General features: G+C 41.0%; 1 protein-coding gene across 1 annotated transcript; it reads right to left on the bottom strand.

The window, feature by feature from the left end:
* Window positions 1-2817: 2817 nt before the first annotated feature.
* Window positions 2818-18185, bottom strand: suclg1 (succinate-CoA ligase GDP/ADP-forming subunit alph). The gene is made up of 9 exons (XM_042088489.1): window positions 18098-18185; window positions 16805-16905; window positions 13755-13871; window positions 13005-13217; window positions 12547-12604; window positions 11117-11200; window positions 10833-10984; window positions 6804-6992; window positions 2818-3271 (listed from the first exon to the last, which is right to left on the bottom strand). The coding sequence occupies exons 1-9, from the start codon at window positions 18129-18131 to the stop codon at window positions 3245-3247; spliced, it is 975 nt and encodes a 324-aa protein (XP_041944423.1). The 5' UTR covers window positions 18132-18185; the 3' UTR covers window positions 2818-3244.
* Window positions 18186-20715: the final 2530 nt, after the last annotated feature.

Here is a 20715-nt window from a genome sequence, read left to right as displayed (position 1 = left end):
ATGTAGCAATAATGCATCCATTATTATTGTTCCATAATCAGTGATATATTTCTCAGTTCCATTATGCAATGTGTTTTTGTATTAATCTGGGTATTCTGATTGAAAATGTAAACATTATTTCAAAATAAATTGGTATCATTCTAGGTTAAATTCTTTAGCTGCATAGCCCAAAGGCACAGGGTTAACAACATATATCTTACTGAGTCTGTCCCTGGTAATTTCTGAATGGTTTCTTTCTGTTAAGGAAGCAAATGAAAGTTCTTCATTTAGCATAGGCCTACTGCAAACATCTGGACATTTGCTGTCAAACACACAGACAAAATAGAATGATATACTAGCAAGACTATTCAATTAAATAGTTTACATCCTGTGGTTGTTCACAATTTCAAACTGAAATGAGACTAAGAAGTTGAATATTAAATCACAAGACTAGGAGAATTCATTAAAAGGAAAAATAAAATAATAGGGAAATTAACTCATGATATAATTTTGGCTGTAACTTAAATGGTGTAAGGAAATGTTGCATGTGCATCATTTAGGCCTACATCTAGGACTCATCATAACTACCTTATTTTGACAGCCACTGTGTAAGCTAGGCCTACTTCAAGCCTGGCTAAGACCAGGTTTGACTGACTTTGACTTGATTATTATGCAGTCAGTGAACTAGGATACTAGGCTAATAATATGGGGGGGGGGTATTCTTGCGGAAGTGTGTTTAGGCTATCTGTAGTTACTCGAGCAGCAAAATTCTCTCACCTTCTAACTGCTGGATCGAAACTGTCAGTTGCAGATGAACGAGCAGCCAGCACGCGCCACAACAGCATCCCATTAGCCAGAGTACAGAGATAAGAGGAGGCTCTCTCGCCTGGGCCTGCCTGGCCACTGTAACGTGACGTGAGCGCAGGGACCCAGAACCCCCAAACAAATAAAGCCTCAAATTCCACTGGCAATCTTTATTATGGTAATGCCCTAATGCAGATTAGAAAGTAATTGCTCACAGTGTACACAGAACAATCTGTCTTGGCCGACTGCCGTTAAGTGATAAGGGTACAGAGATGTCCAGCGGAGGAGAGCATTTTTAAGCTTCATTACCCATTTTAATCCTTAGGTTTATAACATGGGCCTATAGCATATGTTCAAAGACTGTATCCATAGGCCTATGGAAAAGCAAGTTTTCATGAAATAATAATAAATTGAATAAATCTTCCATTCATACTATCCACTATCAATTATTTTTCACAGAAGTTGTCTAAAATCCTTATGATTGCTGAGTGGTTGAGCCACATAGACTAAGAGAGGTCATTTATTGTGGGCATTCATAACTGTGTTGTCGGAAAGATGGATTTTGTGCAACTCTATGCCTGTACCTTTAACAAGCCAACTCAAAAGCATAGACACAATACCTATTTAAACTTTGCAGGGCATTCAATAGGAAAGCGTATCATATCATTAGAACATGGAATCAGGGAGTGCACATTAGCTCTATATAAAGACATATTAGCATTTATATTCATTGTTGGAACACTACAGGAGGGATGGCCGAGGGGTTGGTACTCCGCAATTACACTGGGAAGGAAAAAAAATTCTCACATCTCATTTCTAAATAAGTGCAGTTATTAATAAAACCTGTACAGCTGAATATGCAAATCACTCTAAAAGCCCACAGTGGGTGATATGCAAACTCCGCACAATATGACAGATACAGTAAATCACCTTTGACCAGAAGACACCATTAGCTTCAATCACAGCTTCTTTTCTGCACCTGAGTTTACGTTTGTTAGGAGTGCTGCCTTTTTCAGGGACCTTGCCTTTTTTATGCTTCTCACTCCTCTAGGGTTTCATTTTCCCTTCACAACTCCAGCATTTAAGATTTTCCCTCCCATTTTGCTGCAGTTTATTTGCATCAACTGTTTCACTTGATTCCCCGTAGTGGTAAATTCTCTCATAGTTTGATTTCTCACAGAGCTGAGGTGCATATCCTTAAGGCTTTTTGCCCCATAATTTACAGCACTAACAATTAACTGAATCCTGCACCTTCAGACAACAGCTGCAGAGAGAGAGAGCCCTGGCTCACTCTACCAGCTTCAACTGCAGTCACGTGAAGCAACAGTAGCTGACATTCTACTGTTGCTGAGGAACGGAGCTGGTACCACACTAACACACCCCTGGGGAGGAATGCAACGAGGATGTATTCTTTGCAATGACTCCTACGTAACGGTTTCAAACACACTTTTCGCATATCCCCACATCCTGGATCATAAAGGTCATCTTGAGATCTCAAAAAAAAGGAAAAAAGGCAGCCTCCCAGGAACATTAATATATAGCTAGAGCAAGATATACTTCAGACCTACAAAAAGACTACTGGTAATACAGCCACCTTAACACTGCCAGAATGTTAAATGTAGCCACTACATGTAAAGGACAGATCCAATCTAATCATTCCTACTAGCCATCCAGGACAGGGTCCCTAGTTCTGTGTTCTGGGATGGAACACTGCAGTCTGTAAGACATCCTTCATTGCTCAATGTGAAATCGTCATCTTAAAATAGCTTGGCGGGTTTTAAACCCCCAGCCCCTTTATGCAGCTTTAAAGTACTTCCACTAGCGATCTTGACCATTTTGATGGTGGGGAAATCATAGCAATCTTAGTCTTCTATGTCGTTTGATCAATTTCTCTGGACTCTAACCGAGTGAGCGCTGGCTCGTTTCAGACGGAGCTGGAGTGTGTGGGCTGCCTCAGGGCTGTTCGTGAGCAGATCTATGCCAAGGTGGATAGGGTGAGTGTGTGTACAAGATGAAAAATGCTACAACAAGCGCTTGGAACAAAAGAATCTGTATTTCAGGACAATTGCAGTTCATAATGGAGGACCTGTGACACTGGATGGAAACAATGCAATGCAGTGCAGCTGGTCAGCAGTGTGACTCTACATTTTATAAAGCACTGTATAGTTCACATTAATGTTGTGGATAAAAATGCTCTACATATATTTACTGTTTACTATATAGGTGCTGGTCATAGTTTAATGAACACAATCAACGTATTTTGACTTTATATTTATTTCCTCTGAGGTTAGATACAAGACTGAAAAATGATCTCAGAAACATATTTGAGACACTGTGAAATGTGGATTGTATTGGAGGCTGGGAATATTACATATTTCGTAAGCGCACATCTCTGGGATGACAGATGGCAGTTAATGTCGTTATCTTCAGAGGGTCTCTTTCTCAGACGTCACTGGACTTCTTAAAGCATCTTTCTCTTCTCAAACTCCTGTACAAAGATGGTGCAGAGAAAGTAATCAGGAACATTCAGAGGTAGAACAGCTAGGTAAGACAGGTAACAAAAAAAATGACCATGTGAACATGCTACTGATGCATTTAGGTTCTGTATTTAGAGCGCCAACATCAACTATCTTTCCCCTGTCATTCAAATGATCTAACCATTAATTAAACTAAAATCGTTCGGAGCTGTTTGGACAACTGAACGCCATCAGACAACATAATGTGAGCTAATTTACAAGCCCCATCATATAACATTTGGTCAAAAAGTGAAAATGTTACTCAAGTACCATCTCATTACAGTAGCAACGGCCACAGCTATTCACAGGGTGAGTGATTAATGGGCTTTCCACTGCAGTATAAGTTTATGTGATTATTTATCTACGTCAACCATTCAAATAGCTCTGGTCAAACAAAATCTCTCCCTCTCGACCTGCACTACCACAAATAAAACTAAAAAAAAAACTAAAAAAAAAAGAAATGTTGATTTCATAACATCTCTGCAGGTCCACATCAAATTGCTTGGTACCGACATGACATTTAAAAATCTAGCCAACAGTTCATCAGAATAGCATCAGAACAAAAGGGAACAGAAACGGCAGCCAGTCATTTGCACAATTAATTTACGCAAGAGCCGCAATCAGATGTATTGTTGAGAAGAAAATGAAATAAATCTGAATAGAGCGTAATTGTGTATTTTCAGGGAAAGAATTAATCACGGCTAATGCTATGCATTAAGGTCTAGGGAACGGGCGCAAGCTCAAGAGCAGCCGGTTCTGCAGCTCTATTGCTAATTCTGGGGTGCCATCTAGTGGGCATGACAAGAACTACTACCCTCTGATGCAGGTAGGACTCAACTGCAATTCCTCAGATGTCTGATGTCTGGATCAATGTTCCAAAGTGCTTGAGATGCCCTTCAGTTCCACACATTGACGTCACACTGCTCAAGCTCACACTGTGTCCACTTTTTGTTCAGATTCCCTCTGTGTCTACTCTTTGTTTAAGCATTAGGGTGAGGCATTGAGATGTACGCCTGCATTTATCTGAAGCTCTAGATTCTCAAACCTCAGGATCAGTGGAGGGCGGTATGCAGCATTCCCACTGTAAGTCAAATATCTAATTCCCTTACTTTCCCCTGCCTTTCACTAACTGAGAACCTATTTTCCATGACCTACAAAAAAAAAAACAGGCTGCCATCTTCTGTTCAGAGCAGACAAAAAAACAGCCACAGTATCATGAAACCATCCATTTGTGAGCTTTAGACACTATTTTACAGTCACATTTACAGTCCTTAACTTACACAACACACACTATATATATATATATATATATATATATATATATATATATATATATATGCGCAAGAGGATGATATATGGGTGCTAATAAAAGTCAGGTATGATGATGAAATGCATGAAATAATGCAATACTAAAAAAATCCACATGGGAAATATTGCTTTTCACAAATACCTTGATAAATTTAAAGACACTATGCATCACATTTCATGACCAACAAATTATACAAAATCCTCTGACTTTCCATGTGTTTGAAATGACCTTTGGGAACCCTGACACATGGGCATCTGTGTCAGAAACACTTTTGGTCACCACTGGTGACCCAAATGTGGGAATAAAATGCCAGTGAGAAATGGCAGAAGTTACTTAGACCTGATCCACACAGACTGGCCTCCCATTGCCCTTTCTAGACAGCTGTACTCTTCAATGCTTTTTTACACACACACACACACACACACACACACACACACACACACACACACACACACACACACACAGACTAGTGATGGGCAAATGTAGCTTTGGTGAACCACAGCAGTGTGAACCTAGCGACACTAGCTGAAAAGCAAAAAGATGGCCGCCACACATACATTTTTCAACATAAAAGTCCTTAGCAACCCAATATTTTTGGTTACATATACTGGTTTGGGTAAGGGCTTTTATGTTGAAAAATCTACATGTGGCAGCCATATTGGATTTTTTCATTAGTGTTGCTAGCTTCACACTGCTGTGGTTCAGTGGTTCACCAAAGCGTCATTTGCCCATCACTAACACACACACACACAGGCTGATTAAATCAGCCACTGAGATTAACAGAGATATATGAACACAATGGGCTGCAAAATTAACCAGCAGGAAGAGCGTTTTTCATCATTACTGGCAATGATTGCGGGGAGGAGGAAAAAGCTGTGTGGATGGGAAGGGAAGAGGAGCGCTCGCTCTCCTGTCTATAATGAATGCACTGATGAATGGGCCTAATGCGCTTCCACTTTTTATACATCTTGTTAAAAAACCCTCGGGCCATGACAACGCGTAATAGAACACCGCTACAAGGCACCTTTGTCTAGGTGCCGTCTTCATTCATACCTGCTGCCATTACCACTGTGGCAGTGGCAGCGTGGCAGTACCTTAAGGCAATACTACCATGACCAGTGCTTTCTCCCTCACAGGTAAAGGGCTACAGTTGTGTGCTGTTGTTGAAGCGTAATTTCCCAACTATTAGCCACGGTTCATACATTGATTTGCAAATTTCTTAGGTTAATACACAGTTAATATGGCATTAATGGTTTTGTTTCTTTTAACTTGCATAAAACACTGTCCTGCAGCTTATACACAATGTGGCTAATACACAGAAAATTACTGTAAGAAGCCTAATCATTGTCATTTCATATGCACATGTCTCATTTTATGTTATACATGGATTCCAGTTTCTTTCGGTAGCAGCAACTGGAATCCATGCATTTCCACAGAATTATTTTTGGAATCTGATCCCTTATCATAGCTGTTCATTCATACTCGTCACTCGACTTCAATCTTGCTTCTCGAATTCAAGATGGCTGCAAACGCTAAACTCTGTGAAGATACTGTCTGTATAAATCGTCTTGTAAGTAAACTACCAGTGCTTTTTCTAAGTTCTCAATGTCTCGTTTTAAATGTCAATGCCCTCGGAAGTCTACCAATGAAGTATGGAGCTACTTTGAGCCTCGTAAATGGTGTAAAACAGTGATTTATTTGCATGGCTAGGCCGATGCCCGAGGCATCCCCATCGAAAAACTGTTTGTAGCATCGGCTAACTAGCTCCAGATTTCTGAGTGCAGGGGACAAGCCAAGATGAGCTATGAGACATACGTTCACACTCGGTAACATGTTTCAACACACTTTAGGTTAATATCACACCGGAATTCTCCTTTAAAGAAGCGTTCATAAGAAAGGACTGAGGATTCTGGGATGGCTCCTGAGGCAAGAGCCAGATAGCTATGATAGCCAGTTTAACGGAGATGAGACATGTTTTACATGTCTCGCGGCGGTTTGGTCCCTTTGGTAATCCGCACCTGTGACTTAACCATGGTGGAAGAGTAAGTGGGAATGAAAAGTTGTTATCCGTGCCATGTTTTGTTTTTCTTCTTTTATCTGAGACATTATCAAGTTTCTTATTCAAAAGGAGCGAGCGAGCGAGCGAGAGAGAGAAACGAAATGACTACAACTCCAAGATGATGCAGTAGTCATACCTTGAACATAGTGCTTCCCAGCTGAGCAGGTGACATGCTGACAACCACTCCAGCGGACTGCAGCGCTGAGATCTTCTCTTTGGCCCCACCCTTGCCCCCAGCAATAATGGCTCCGGCGTGACCCATTCTCCTGCCTGGCGGTGCAGTAAGCCCAGCAATGAAGGACACCACGGGCTTGGCCTTAGCACCCTGTTGAAAGAGACGTGCAAGAATGAGAGAGGAGTAGTAACAGACACAAAAAAGCTGAGCCAAAGGAGTTCATCCAAGGCCAGCCTTAATTGTACAGTGCACAGCACAACACACACAATGCAGCTCTTAACATCTCCATGGAAAAAGGCAGGAAGTGAACTTAGAAGAGAATATATATATATGTATATTATACATACAACCACATACACTAATGTGAATGGGAAAGCCACGGCAGGAGGGTTTAATAGAGTATGTGGGTGGGAGCTGATAACAGCCCAGGATAGTGTTTTAATACAATCTCACTGGAGTGGAGGTAATTAGTCATGTCTAGGGTGATTAGCTGCCTGGCCGTTTCTGCCGCACATTGATGGATGGAAGTGCTATGGCGTGCGGATCCGGTTTCGTGTGAAAGCTAATACTTCATCTCTAGGAAGATCATCATCATCAGCATGAGACACAGGGATGACGTGCAGTTTGGCCCAGGCTTTTAGACAAGAGCCAGAGATGGGAGGGACCCGCAGGACTTAATTTCAGTCCGTTAAAACCACTCAATCAACCATCTCAAAAGAGCAAATATTATTGGTTCTTGAAGACAGGAGAGAGAAAGAGTGAGCGATGATAACAAAACTTTCTGTGTATTCCTCTTTTCAGGCAACAATAAACAAAACTTAAAAAAAAAAAAAAACTAAACATGCATAAAAGAATCTGTAACTTCAGACACAGCTGTTTTCCATCATCTCCAAGCTAAAGCCAAGCCAAAACACAGCAACTACTCAATAGGAACAGAAGAAAAACGGCGTGCTTGGAAGAGGAGACCCCTGCACCTGGATCATTCTTCCACTTAAAGCCTTTTCTCTGAGGGGAGACAACGCCGTGGTAACCAGCACAGCTTCTGTGCCGGATTCCAGCACACTTGCACTTTGATAAATGAACCGCCCCACTGCGAAGCCAATGCTTAAAGCTACCTAAACAGGTCGGAGCGTAATTAGGCAATTAATTTTCATTCCCCACTGAGGCTTACCCCCCCTACATAAAAGGAGTTAAATTAGCTTTATAATTCCTTTCTTTGTTCTTATTGTCAGTGGCGGGGCTGTGTGACTTTAATTACCAACGCGAGGCAGGCGGCTGTGCCCACACCTTTACCCAGCGGAGTACAGGACCAGAGGGGGGTGGGTGGAAGAGTGGGGAGACGGCTGCAGGCGGAGTGTTAATCTTGTACGATTAAGAGACCAACCAGTGAGACAATTACAGGCCCCTGGCTGCAGACCTGTGTAACACCACAGCTTCACTGCTTTTCTTCTAAGTTTGTTCAGACTCGTCATTTTTTTTATTATTTTTTTTTTGCTGCCACCTCTGCCTGAATTACACAGCCTCCTCCTCATGAAAAAGAAAAGAAAATCACTGCGCTTGACAGCACAGCACTGGATTTAAGCTAAATGAATTAAAAGGGTTTAATGCAACGACCCAGGAGCACCTGAAAGGGAGTGAAGAAAGGAGAAGAGAGGAGAGGAGCAGAGGGGGGGGGGGGGGCAGGCACTTTAAACCCAGAGGATTAAACGGGGACCCAGAGCGTTTTCATGCTGGTTTAGGCCTCAAGCCCTTCACCTTGCTAATTAGTCTGCCAACAAGCAGTGAAGGCTCTTAGGTCTGAGTGCGCATCAAAACGTTAAGTGTGGAGTGCGATGAACTGGGTCTGAGGGAGGGAGAGAGAGAACAGGTGAACCTGTGCACGCTGAGATCTGAGGGGATTAGAGTAGGGTGGTAAGCAGGTCACAGCAAATGGTTCACATGGTGGCTTGACTAGCTCACACAGAGAGAGAGGTGAGGTGGTGGGGTGGGAAGGCCAGGGAAGAAAGCGGACTGCTGTGAAACATCCCAGATTCTCTGAACTTGCTGAACATCGCCTGAGATATTCGCAAGAGGCCCTTGACAACCTGGGTGTTTGTTGACCTTGTCAGCAATTAGGAAGTTTACATTGCTTATTAACATGGTTAGCTCTGAAGTGCCTGATGCCCTGCCCCTAGCAAACAGCATTTAACCCTGCCGTCACTAGAGATTCCCACAGACCGACCCCCTATGCCTCTGTACATCAATACTGTTGTGAACACGAGCTGGCAAGAGATAAATCTTTCTAAGCAAAATTCAATACATGTAAAATGTAGCATGACCATTCATTGATCCAGTAGTGCCTCATATTGCTAAGAGAAAACGGTCTAAAAATCCTCCTTGGGGAACAGTTCCATTATCTTCCATTAGCAATTGGAATAACACGCCAGGATTTAAAAATGTCACTAGTCGGACCCCAAGAAGTCAATCTCATCTAGCCAGACTGTGGCTAATGGTGCACCCTCAAACAGGTTCTCTGATGACTTTCGCATATCGCGCCGAAAAGTCAGACATCGTTATCAGTTTCTCCTCACCACATCTTTGTTAATGAGTGTGTGCGTGTGTGTGTGAAATCAGCCGCATCCTTGTTAATGAGTGACTGAGTGTGTGTGGGTGTGTGTGTGTATCTAACGGCAAGAGGTGAAATCAACCATTCAGCAAATGGCCTAGAGATTAGACATTCTCAGCACCCATGAGCCCAACCCTCCAAAAAATGAGGGGAATGGCGACAGAGCTCTGTAAATCTGCTCACCGCTGCTCAAATTGGCCTGAAAAATCAATGGCAAAGAAAAAAAAAAAACAGTGGTATATGCACAGCTGGAAATTCAAAGTAGTAACATACTGAAAAAGGTTGCCGATACTTTGGTACTCTCCCTGAGGAGACCAGGCATTAAAGGAGAATTCTGGTGATTTTTCACATAGATCTCCATTACTTGAGATCACCGAGTACTGACAAAAAAAAAAAAAAAAAAACGAAAACAATCAGTTTTACTTAGCTCAAGCTGCTACAGCACTACACTCTGGGGGCATGATCATAGGGGTTCATGAACCTGACCCCAGAGTGTAGCTCTGTACTGTAGCTGCCTGGAAGCTCTAACCGTTGGCTACAGCAACTTGAGCTAGGTAAAACAGATTGTTTTCGGGTTGTTTTGTATCGACAGTACTCCGTGACCTCGAGAAACAGAGACCTATGTTTAAAAAAGAAAAACGTGGAAACACAGAAAAAGCAGGTCTGCTCTCTACTGTCTAAATATTTCAATAATTCCTGTGGTTCCCATTGGCTCCGCTCATCTGGATTTCTGGAGCAGTCTGTAACCCAAAGGCACAGGAGGAGTCTGCACTTTGAACCCTGCAGCAGTCCAGAACTCCCTCCAGTCAAATATGGCTCTCCCTCCGTGCAGACTGCTAACCCCGTGAAGCGAAACTTGACCTCACTGCTCCCGAGGCCCACCTGGCCCTGTGCTAGTCAGCGCCGATGAGCTGTGACTGTCCGCCTGCCTCTGTTGAGAGGTCAGGGAAAGAGGGAGAGCTCAGGGAATCGTACTGAGTAGGGAGAACTAAAATAAAGAGCAGCCAGCCTGAAGTCCAATCTCCATATTAGTTTTGATTATGGATGAGGCAGGGGCAGCCTAAAGAGATGGAATAGGTTGAGATTGTAAATCATGGAGGTCATCACAGAGCTGGAGTGGAGTAAATGAGCACTCAGCATTCTGCTCAACTGAAGCAGTTCACATAGGTGATTTGCAATTTTGCATTTCAGCCATGCTAGATTGTTCCTACTAGTAAGGGTTATTCATATGAAGTGAGCATGCATGCATGCATGCATGCATAAATAAATAAATAAAAAAATAAATAAATAAAAGAACAATAATAATAAAAATAAATACATACAAATATATACCACAAGAATATTGCATAAATATGCTATAAGACTAGGCTGGGTGTGACCCTTACAGAGTTATGTTGTTTCAGGTACTCAGCAGCATTCTCCTCTGCATTCCCTCCGATCTCTCCAATCAAGATGATCCCTTCTGTCTTTGGGTCGCTCAGGAACACCTCCAAGCAGTCAATGAAGTTAGTGCCATTGAAAGGGTCACCTCCGATACCTGACACCAGAGACAGAGACAGAGAGAGAGAAGAGAGAGAGTTAGTCTTTGTTGACTGTTATTCCCATTCCTTGTGTAAGGCATAAACAAATGAAGCTACACCAGAACGACTTAAAAAGCATGCTCCCATACCAATACAGAGCGACTGTCCCAGGCCGACCTGCGTGGTCTGATGCACTGCTTCATATGTGAGGGTGCCAGACCTGGAGACGATACCTGCAGAAGACAGACAAAAAAATTAACACATTAACTCACTGACAAATATCACTCAATGGTGAATAAATTAGACATTAATATATTTCCCTGATACAAAAATCTTATGAGTACATTTCTGTAATGTACCTGCTGTTCTTCCATCAGCTGTTTTTGCTTATCACAAATAAATGCAGTGCTGCTATAAACGCACGCTTACGTAAACGTTGTCTTGCTCCTCAAAGACATCAAAGCATTTTTATTTTTTGTACATGGTTCTCTCCTCCCCATGGGGATATCTTATCAAATAGCAGCCAGACTACTCAAGTAGACATAATAAAAACAAAAATCCTGAAATCTGATGCCTATCCAGACACAGGCCTACATTAATTATAGGGCTGTCAAAATAACTGATTAATTAATTTGAGAAAAAATAACTGATTAAAAAAAAAAATAGTGCAGATTAATCGATTCCGTATGACCTTTGACCCCGAGCCATTCTAGTCAGTAACCATTAGACTGTAAAATGAAGGAGAGAAGAAAATGTGCTGTCTATATCATTGATTGGAACATTTACTTTTAAAAAAAAATGGCCTGATGGTGTTAAAAATATAAAGTGTTGATTAAAATAAAGTCCTCTGCAATGTCTGCAGCAAGGAATTTGCATATCACTGGAGTTCAATGCAAAGAAATAGTGTTGACATTGAGGGGAGTGTTAATTTATTTTTGTTGTGTCCCCTAGGTTATATCTGTGGCCTGAAATGCCTTGTAGTGAAAAAAAAAACTTCTTCCCGAAGCACTTTTGAATTTATTTTCTCAGCATATTAGGTCATATCACAGATTAATATGGCCATTATTTGAACAGTGAAAATAATAATAAAAGAGTTTTTGAACTTTAATAGCACTAATGCTGATTATTCAATGATTCGATTTGAATTTAAATATTTCAAATACGGTCACAGGAAAAATTATATATGCGATTAATGTAGATTAATTTGTAATTAACAAATGTAATTAATTTGATTAAAAATTTTAATCGATTGACAGCCCTAATTAATTAATATTCAGGACTATCGTGGTCATTCTGACTAGTGTAATTTGTTGCAAACTGGGTTGCAAATTTGTTGCAAACTGGGAAACAAGGTTTCTTAGGCAGGATTGAATGGATAAAGCCACAGGAACCACATGCCATCTCAACCCTATTATCTACATTCATCTCCAGAGGTCACTGTTACGGTTTTAAGTGCACCCCTACTGGAGTTAAATGAGCCAAACTCTCCTCTCTCTCAAAGAAGAAGACTGGTGCATGATGGAACCCTGAACCTTAAAAACAAAACAAAAAAGCGAAACACATCATCAACAACGCTTACCAATCCTCCCTTTCTTGTGAATGTGGCCTGGCATGATTCCAATCTTGCATTCTCCAGGCTGTCAAGGTAAATTGACAAACAGAAAGGACTTGTGAAGGTCTGGACATGGGAATTACTTAAGAAACCAGAGTATTTCATTCAAATGTTTTATTAGCACTAGTACGTCACCTTCACTGTACACTTGGATGTCTGTCTATGCAGCCGCATACCAATGACTCGACACCCAACAAGTTACGGAGTTAGAATTTCATTCTAACTGAAAACCGCCATCTTTCCCATCACAAAAACATGGCCTTTTTTTACCTCAGTAACCAGATTAGAACTCTTGTGAGCCTGACCTGTTCACAACTGCTTGAAACAAACACCTGACTTTAAGGCCCTAGAGTAAATCAACTGACCAAGTGGAAGTGCTGAGGTCACCGCTGTGAGTGAAGACATTTGGGATGTGGGGGTCTTACGTTGATGACCCCTGGGCAGTTGGGGCCGATGAGTCGGGTGATGCCCTGGCGGAGCAGCTTGTGCTTCACCTTCACCATGTCCTGCTGGGGGATCCCCTCTGTGATGCATACCACCAGAGGCACCTCGGCGTCAATAGCCTCCATGATGGCGGCCGCCGCAAAGGGCGGAGGGACGTAGATCACTGATGCATGGGCTCCAGTGGCAGCTTTTGCCTGACAGACGAGAGAGACAAGGCAAGGGCATCAAGCAGCTTGTATATGAGCAAACACTCCATTTATCATACCTAAAATAATGTATTTGGTGAAATATAAGGTATCCACTTCCAAACTGTATATGAACACTTCATGTAATGACATTGCAAATTTCCATTGTCATTTAAAATAAATTTCCATGAAAAGGACCTGCATGCTTTTTGTTTCTTTGCATTAATGATTTGGTTAGAAATCAATAAGTTGAATGAGGCCCATGGGTGCAAATTCCAAACCCTTGAGCTTATTCATAACCAAATAACAAACCAGAGGTTTTGTGACCACACTAGCTCAGGCAAATTATAGGCCAATGCTAATGTAAACTGTTGTAAGGACTGGGCCTCAGCTGTTCAGCAAACCACTTGCCCGGAATAGCTGTCTTTGAGAGACTTTTCTTATGTGACCTTTACGGTGAGACAGACAGGACAGCTGCCACATAACGCACTCTCAAAAGTAGCCGACACGAAGGGAGAGAAGCAAGATGGCAGATCAAGCCCTTACCTCCTTCACAGAGTTAAAGACAGGCACGCCAAGGTGGGTCTTGCCCCCTTTGCCTGGAGATACACCTCCCACTAACTGTGAGCCATAGTCCAGGGATTGTTGGCTGTGGAAGGTCCCCTAGAAAAACAGAGGCAAGCATAAGACAGTGAGAAACAGAAGGGAAAGAACAGAGCACATGGCATTTGTGTGACAACAACAGAAGAAGGGTGAAAGAGTGATTATGAAGGGAACAAAATGAGCATGCAGCCGCTAAAGAAAAAAAGGGTGTCATTTGACAACAAAAATGGTGTCATTTGACAACAAAAATGACAATTGTCATTTGATATGACACACAAATTTACTTAGCTCTATCACCAAACGACTATGGTCCTCTTGAATCTATGTGTCAGTGTATAGAACAAATCAACACCTGGATGTCTCAAAATTTTCTTCAGCTGAACAAAGAAAAAACTGAAGTAATTATATTTGGTAAAAAGGAGGAAAGACTTAGGGTTGCCACTCTCCTTGACACAAAAGGGTTGAAGGCAAAGGATACTGTTAAAAATCTTGTGTATTAATTGACAGTGATCTAAATTTCAACAGCCACATGAAAGCGATAACTAAATCAGCTTTTTACCACCTCAAAAATATTGCCAAACTCAGAGGGCTGATGTCAAAACATGACTTAGAAAAACTCGTTCATGCATTTATCTCCAGCAGCAATTAATTTCCTCATTTTCCCCTCTCTGTGTACTTTCCACATGCATATGAACTGGAAAGACTTTCCTCTAATTACAGCAAACTCTTAAGACATGCAGTTTTCAACCTGCAGGTTTTTAAAATACAGCACAACCTTTTCTGCTGACCTGTTTTAAGAGGCTGGTTTTAACCTCTTGGTAAAATCTAAAAGCGTGATATCAAAGCATGACTTAGAAAAACTCATTCATGCATTTATCTCCAGCAGGGTTGATTACTGCAATGGACTGTTCACAGGCCTTCCTAAAAAGACTATTAAACAGCTTCAGGTGATACAAAATGCAGCAGCTAGGATTCTAACAAAAACTAAAAGAACTGACCACATTACTCCAATTCTTAAGTCCTTGCACTGGCTTCCAGTAAGTCACAGAATTGACTTTAAAGCACTATTGCTTGTTTATAAATGAGTAAATGGAGCAGGACCTAAATACTTGTCAGACATGCTTCAGCAGTACACACCTTCTCGTCCTCTCAGGTCCCAGGTGAAAAACCTGCTAGTAAAACCTACAGTTAGAACTAAACATGGTGAAGCAGCTTTTAGCTGCTATGCGGCTCAGCTGTGGAACCAACTTTAGGATGACATCAAAAAGGCCCCAACTGTAGCCAGTTTAAAATCTAGACTTAAGACCAAACTGTTCTCAGATGCTTTCTGCTAACTGTGCCGAGTTACAAATTCTGAATCTGCCTTGATAATTATTCTACCTTGTCGTTTATTACTTTTTTTTACTACTTTTGCCTTTGTTTTTGCTTACTAATTATTCTTTATTTTTAAATGATTTTACCTTGTGTTTTATGTTTTCTTTTTATTATGATCTTTACCTTTTCTTTGACTATATTGCCCTTCTATGCTTTTATTTGTTATTATTGTTTGGTTCTGTTTATGTAAAGCACATTGAATGACCTCTGTATGAAATGCGCTATATAAATAAGCTTGACTTGACTTGATATACAAGATGCTCATATAAACACACAAACACCCCCTTATTTTGCCTCTGGAAAACACATAGAGAAGGTGTACAAAGTACAATAAACTGGTGGTCGAGACATTATTTTCCCTGTATAATTTTATCAATCGCCTAGATTACTAAAATCTATAGTGTGAATCTCTACAGTGAGTGTTATTACATAACCAGCTACCATCATCAACTACATGAAAATGAAAAGCACAAGAGCAGTGGCAGTAGGCGTAACTGTTGCCTATGACAACACAGCTGTAGTCTAAACAAGCAATGTTGAAAGCCTGATATGAATGAGTAAGTACAGGTATGTGAAGAATAGATAATCTTCAAATCATTGTGGGATAAGCCTTCTCTTCAGTCTAACACAATACTGCTATGCATGTGTAACATTGGCACGAGGACAGTTTACTAACTAGGACTTCAACACTACATGCAGGGTTATGAATTCACAAAATATCACAATTGCACATGGTGATCTCTGCATCCACGCAAAGGGCAGATATGTTCTTACAAGCCTGATAAAGCCTAGAAGTTAACGTTTAACCTCACGGTTTGGTTACTAAAGCTAAATTACTAAAGCTTGGTTCTGAAACACCGCTGATAACCAGATGGGGTCAACAGTTAAGTGCCTTGATCAATGAACACCATGTTACAACAACAACCTGCAGGCAGGAGAGGAAAGGACATCATGCTCCAGTACTTTTTTTATTACATCTCCTCTGCCCAACTACCCAAATGCTCTCCACACAATAGATTTACAAAGTAGTACTCTGCTAACATAGCATGTTCTCCTTGCACTACATGGCTTATAAGACAGTGAAGATTAAGGATGATTTGATTCACAAACCAGTGCTGAAAATCGATTAGTGCAAGAGACACTTGCATTGTTTCTCAGCTCTATACAATCATTGTAACAGTTTATTAAAAATTATTTTAGAGAAGTCAGAGAGCCAAGCTTGTTGATTCTTCCCCATGGATAAGGACAAATAATTGGCATCTTCATCCATGTTTCTGCAATAGATTTACACAACAAAAAAGCTGCCAATTTATGTCTTCTTTCCACGCTCAACTGCAAAACTATTCCGTGGTGGGATGGCAATGGTATACATCTTAGTTGCACTGTGCCCTCCACCAACCCGCAAATCAAATGGTCAAAACGTGCATTGTGAATGAATGGAAACACAGAAAAAAGCTACCATATGCTACAAGTGAAGCAAGACGCAAATTATGCATTAGCCAATGATGAACATGCACTGAAGCATTAACACAGTGCAGTTAGCAACAGTCAGGACTTGCTTAAAAATTGCATGAATGGACAGTGATTAGTGAACGACACGGGAAAAACAAAATACCTACCTGCTTCCCAGTGAAGCCTTGGCAAATGACCTTGGTGTTTTTGTCAATGTAAAGATGCTTCCTGGAAGCAGTATAACAGTGTCTGACTCCTGCCTGCTGCACTGAGAACAGAGGCAGAATTAAGTTAGACCTTGTGGGACTGCTCTATGCATGAAGAGTGCAAACATAAACTTCAGAGATGACTCTGGTCATAATCAACTGTGTATCAACAAGGGTTCAATATAGTGTGCCTATGTTAAGCCCTAGGGATGAACCTCCCACTGAGCAGGTGGACTCTGACCACCAAAGACAGTTCTCTCACTACTGAATACTAGTTTACTCTTACTCACTACTTATGAGACAACCTTAGATAATGTCAGCTACTTGTGAGTTGATACTCTACAATGGAGTGCGCAGAAGTCTGAGATCCTTTTAAGAGTTTTTTTTTTAATACACTGCTTGATAAAACTGCTATGCAACATACCTGTACATTTTGCAATCATAAAACAAACGTCTGGCGTAATGTTATTCGTTATTCATTAGGGAAGAAACGGGAAAATGACAGTTTGCAATAAAGCAGAACTATCTAGCATATGAGTCTCGTGGCTAAGGGTTTCCTCATCGGGGAAATAAAATGCATTGTCACATTGTAACGTTGACAGTAACTTTAATGTTATGTTAAGTTGTACGTTCACTTAATTATTGGAAGATATGTGCATTAACTTGACGTTAACGCTACCTATAACACAAGCTACATAGCTAGCCATCACGTCAACCATTTTACCAAAGGATTCTGATATCAAGATAGAAGAAAATGTCACTGCAATGACAAACGCAATGTTCGATGCGTTTACAATGATAAATTGGCTGACCCAGCTATCTATCATTGAGTATCAGATATCATAACGTTAGTGTTTCTGCAGCTAGCTGCTACTAAGTTAACGTTAGCTTGCCATATGTAGCTACCGCCCCCCAAATGCGGTCAAACACCATTAAAACCCCAGTTAGCTACTTAACTTACTACTTCAAACACACGCCATATGAGAGCAAATTGAAGAGAATATATCAAAGTTAAATTATTTTCTGTAGCATCGAAACAGATAGGAAAGCTCGAGGTAGCTTGCTAACTAGCTCGCAGGCTAAAAGCAATGGAGCTTGCTTGCTGTCAAGTTAGCTAGCTAGCTAAAGCTGCTGCAACCAATGTATTTTAGTGAAGCAAAGCTATAAAAAAACGTACAAACTGTTATCAACATCAAATAACTGGTCAAAGCTGTATAACTCAAATGAACTGTTAAACAAACTTTATCAACTTACAGAGCAACCGGGCAAACAACCTGCAGTGAGACATCTTCGGTCATTCACCAATGACACAGGACAGAGATGGACCTTAACGTCAAACGAAATAGCTGACTGTACACATGCCTGTTTTATATTTATATATATGTTTGTCTAATACAAATATGTTACATAAAATATTTGTAATACAAATAGTATTGATTTTGCAATGATTATGTTCAGTCACTGATACTATGAAATATTAAAACTTGACACATTACTGGCCACATCAAGGAATGCTGGTACATGTAGTCTTAGGCCCTAATCATTTTAGGGTTGATGCTATGGTGGTCAGTTCCACACTCTATATGGGAAGGTCTGGATTATGATATATTATCAGAGAATGTCTTGGGCTCTGATATTATGAACCTGGTGGTAAACCGGTAAATGACTATACACTATGTCACCATAATAAAAGTAACCTGTAGTCCATGACTCCTCAGCAGAATCAATTTAAAAGCTGCATTCTCATAGCTCCACTTTGAGGCACGCAATGTGCCAAATTCTTGAGAATTAAAGACACACCCAAGCTCCTTCACAGCTCAAGTGTTTGAGTTGGGTGCTATTCCCACTTTTGTGGGAAGCCAAGGTGGTCGGTACACCACCACTGAGTCAGCCGAGCACTGTCAGCAGGGACATCATCATGAACACATCTTCAAACGACTGTTGAGGATTTGTTTGATGGTTATTAGCCTTGATTTGTTCTTTCTTCCCAGCACCGCAGAATGAAGTTCATAAGTAGGGAATTAATTGCGGTCCCCTGAGATAGGCCCACGACTGAGAGTGTCCTAGAGACCCAAATCTGAAATAGCCCCCCACAGCTCATTCAACCTCCAGCCAAAATTATGGAAATCCCTGTGCTTGAGTCTCTTGGTGAGGGTGAACTTTTGAGACACAGTGGTGTTCTGTCTTGTTTGGGTCTAGTTATTTTCACTCGATGGATCTTAAATGGATCAAGATTCTGAGAATCTCAGAATCTGTCAGGGGGTTACTCTTGTATAATTTTCTCATTTAACCAAATGTTTTTTTCATTAATAATGACTTTTTAACCCTCCTGTTGTGTTCATTTTATGTTTAGTTGTGTGTTCCCGGTCAAAAATGACCGCTGCATTATGACTTGTTATAAATCCATAGTAGCACACATATTATCATCTAATGTTGTGATAGATTTTTGCATCAACTTGTGTTCTATTGGATATAACCAACTTTGTACTTCCATTTGCTATGGCCTGCAAGCCTCACTGACTTGAGCTCTGCCAGTCAGAAAAGGGAAGATTCTATTGGGGAAAAGCAAAGAGGGGGAGAGCGAAGGTATGTGTTTGTGTGTGTGTTTTAATGGTAGGCTACAGAAGCACTAGCCTGGCGGGCCATCCTATATCATTGAAATGTAGTCTGGAATCGAGCCATTCACCTCACTTAATCCAAGGGGCGGGCAGAGAATTGTCTTTCAAACTGCCTAGGCATGCAATAGGCCAGCGCTACGACCATATCCGTATCCGGTCGACAAAACGGCAAATACATCCTTCTTTGAAAGGTATGACTTAAGTGCATTGTGTTGCTCAATTTTCAAAGAAAAGCACCAACTCCTCCAAAGTTGACGCCAACGCCGATTCAAACAACCGCTCTTTGTTCGCCATAGCCACCTTCCTTGTTGTTCACCGTCGCAGGACTGTCGTCATCCTGTTAAGCCCGCCTTAAGACTCTCTAACAAAATAGAGCGCTGTAATTGGATGACGTCCACGGCGTCAGCCAATAGAAATCCCTATGGTTTGATACTAGACGTACAGGCTGAGCAAATTAATTTGCCGCCGCTAGGGTGCGTCTAGATTTCTAGGCTACAGAAGCACATATACAGTCCATCAATACGTTTGTGCCTGGACCAGTTTGTGCCAATTTTATACACTGACCATTTTCTCACCCATACATTTCTAATGGCCGGTCACATGGGTGTTCTAAAGTTAAACAAAACACTCAAATTGTTATACAAATAAAATTTGTTTTGTGTGTTCAGATGCCCTGTGTTAACAAAGTCAAATCCTCATGGTAGTCAGAATAAGTTAACAATATTTTTGAGAGAAAATAATTTTCAATCGGTCACATTACACAATGGAACACAACAGGAGGGTTAAATTAGTAAACATTTTATAATTCTGTCTGTATTACAATGCTTTGCCCACCTATCTGTTTGGTCAGTTTTTTTCCACCAGAAGATGGCGTGATATTCATATCCTACAGAAAATATAGGCTATCTGTACTAGATTTCCACAATGTTCGTTCATGCTGCTGCCATTGGGTTGTGTATTACACAACAAATAAACAGAATATGAGCTACTTTAAAGTGTTTTGTTCTTGCAATGGGCGCAGCCTGCTCAGAAAACAGTCGTGGAAAATGTACGCAAATTAGTTAACAAAAGCGCACCAGCCTGCTGTTGGGATTTCTTTGTGTTAGTTTACAACTGCCTGCTGTTAAGGTTTATTTTTGTAAAACGCACTGCTAAATGTATAACTTTTCGTAACATGTGCCTTCACCCCTATGCTTCACCCCAACTCGTTTTCAACTTCTCATTACAATAGCCAATCATATTCCCCCAGCTCTG

The sequence above is a fragment of the Alosa sapidissima genome, chromosome 1 (genome assembly GCF_018492685.1).
Source record: "Alosa sapidissima isolate fAloSap1 chromosome 1, fAloSap1.pri, whole genome shotgun sequence".
NCBI classification, from domain to species: domain Eukaryota; kingdom Metazoa; phylum Chordata; class Actinopteri; order Clupeiformes; family Clupeidae; genus Alosa; species Alosa sapidissima.
This window is presented reverse-complemented; position numbering and strand designations above follow the sequence as displayed.

Bases quoted from the DNA above. Each gene is read 5' to 3' on its own strand.
- suclg1 (XM_042088489.1), bottom strand. From the start codon at position 18,131: ATGTCTCACTGCAGGTTGTTTGCCCGGTTGCTCT. The intron at 11,201-12,546 runs GTAAGCGTTGTT...TGTCTTCTGCAG, and splicing joins TCACAAGAAAGGGAGGATTG to GTATCGTCTCCAGGTCTGGC. The intron at 10,985-11,116 runs GTATGGGAGCAT...CTCTGGTGTCAG, and splicing joins GGGACAGTCGCTCTGTATTG to GTATCGGAGGTGACCCTTTC.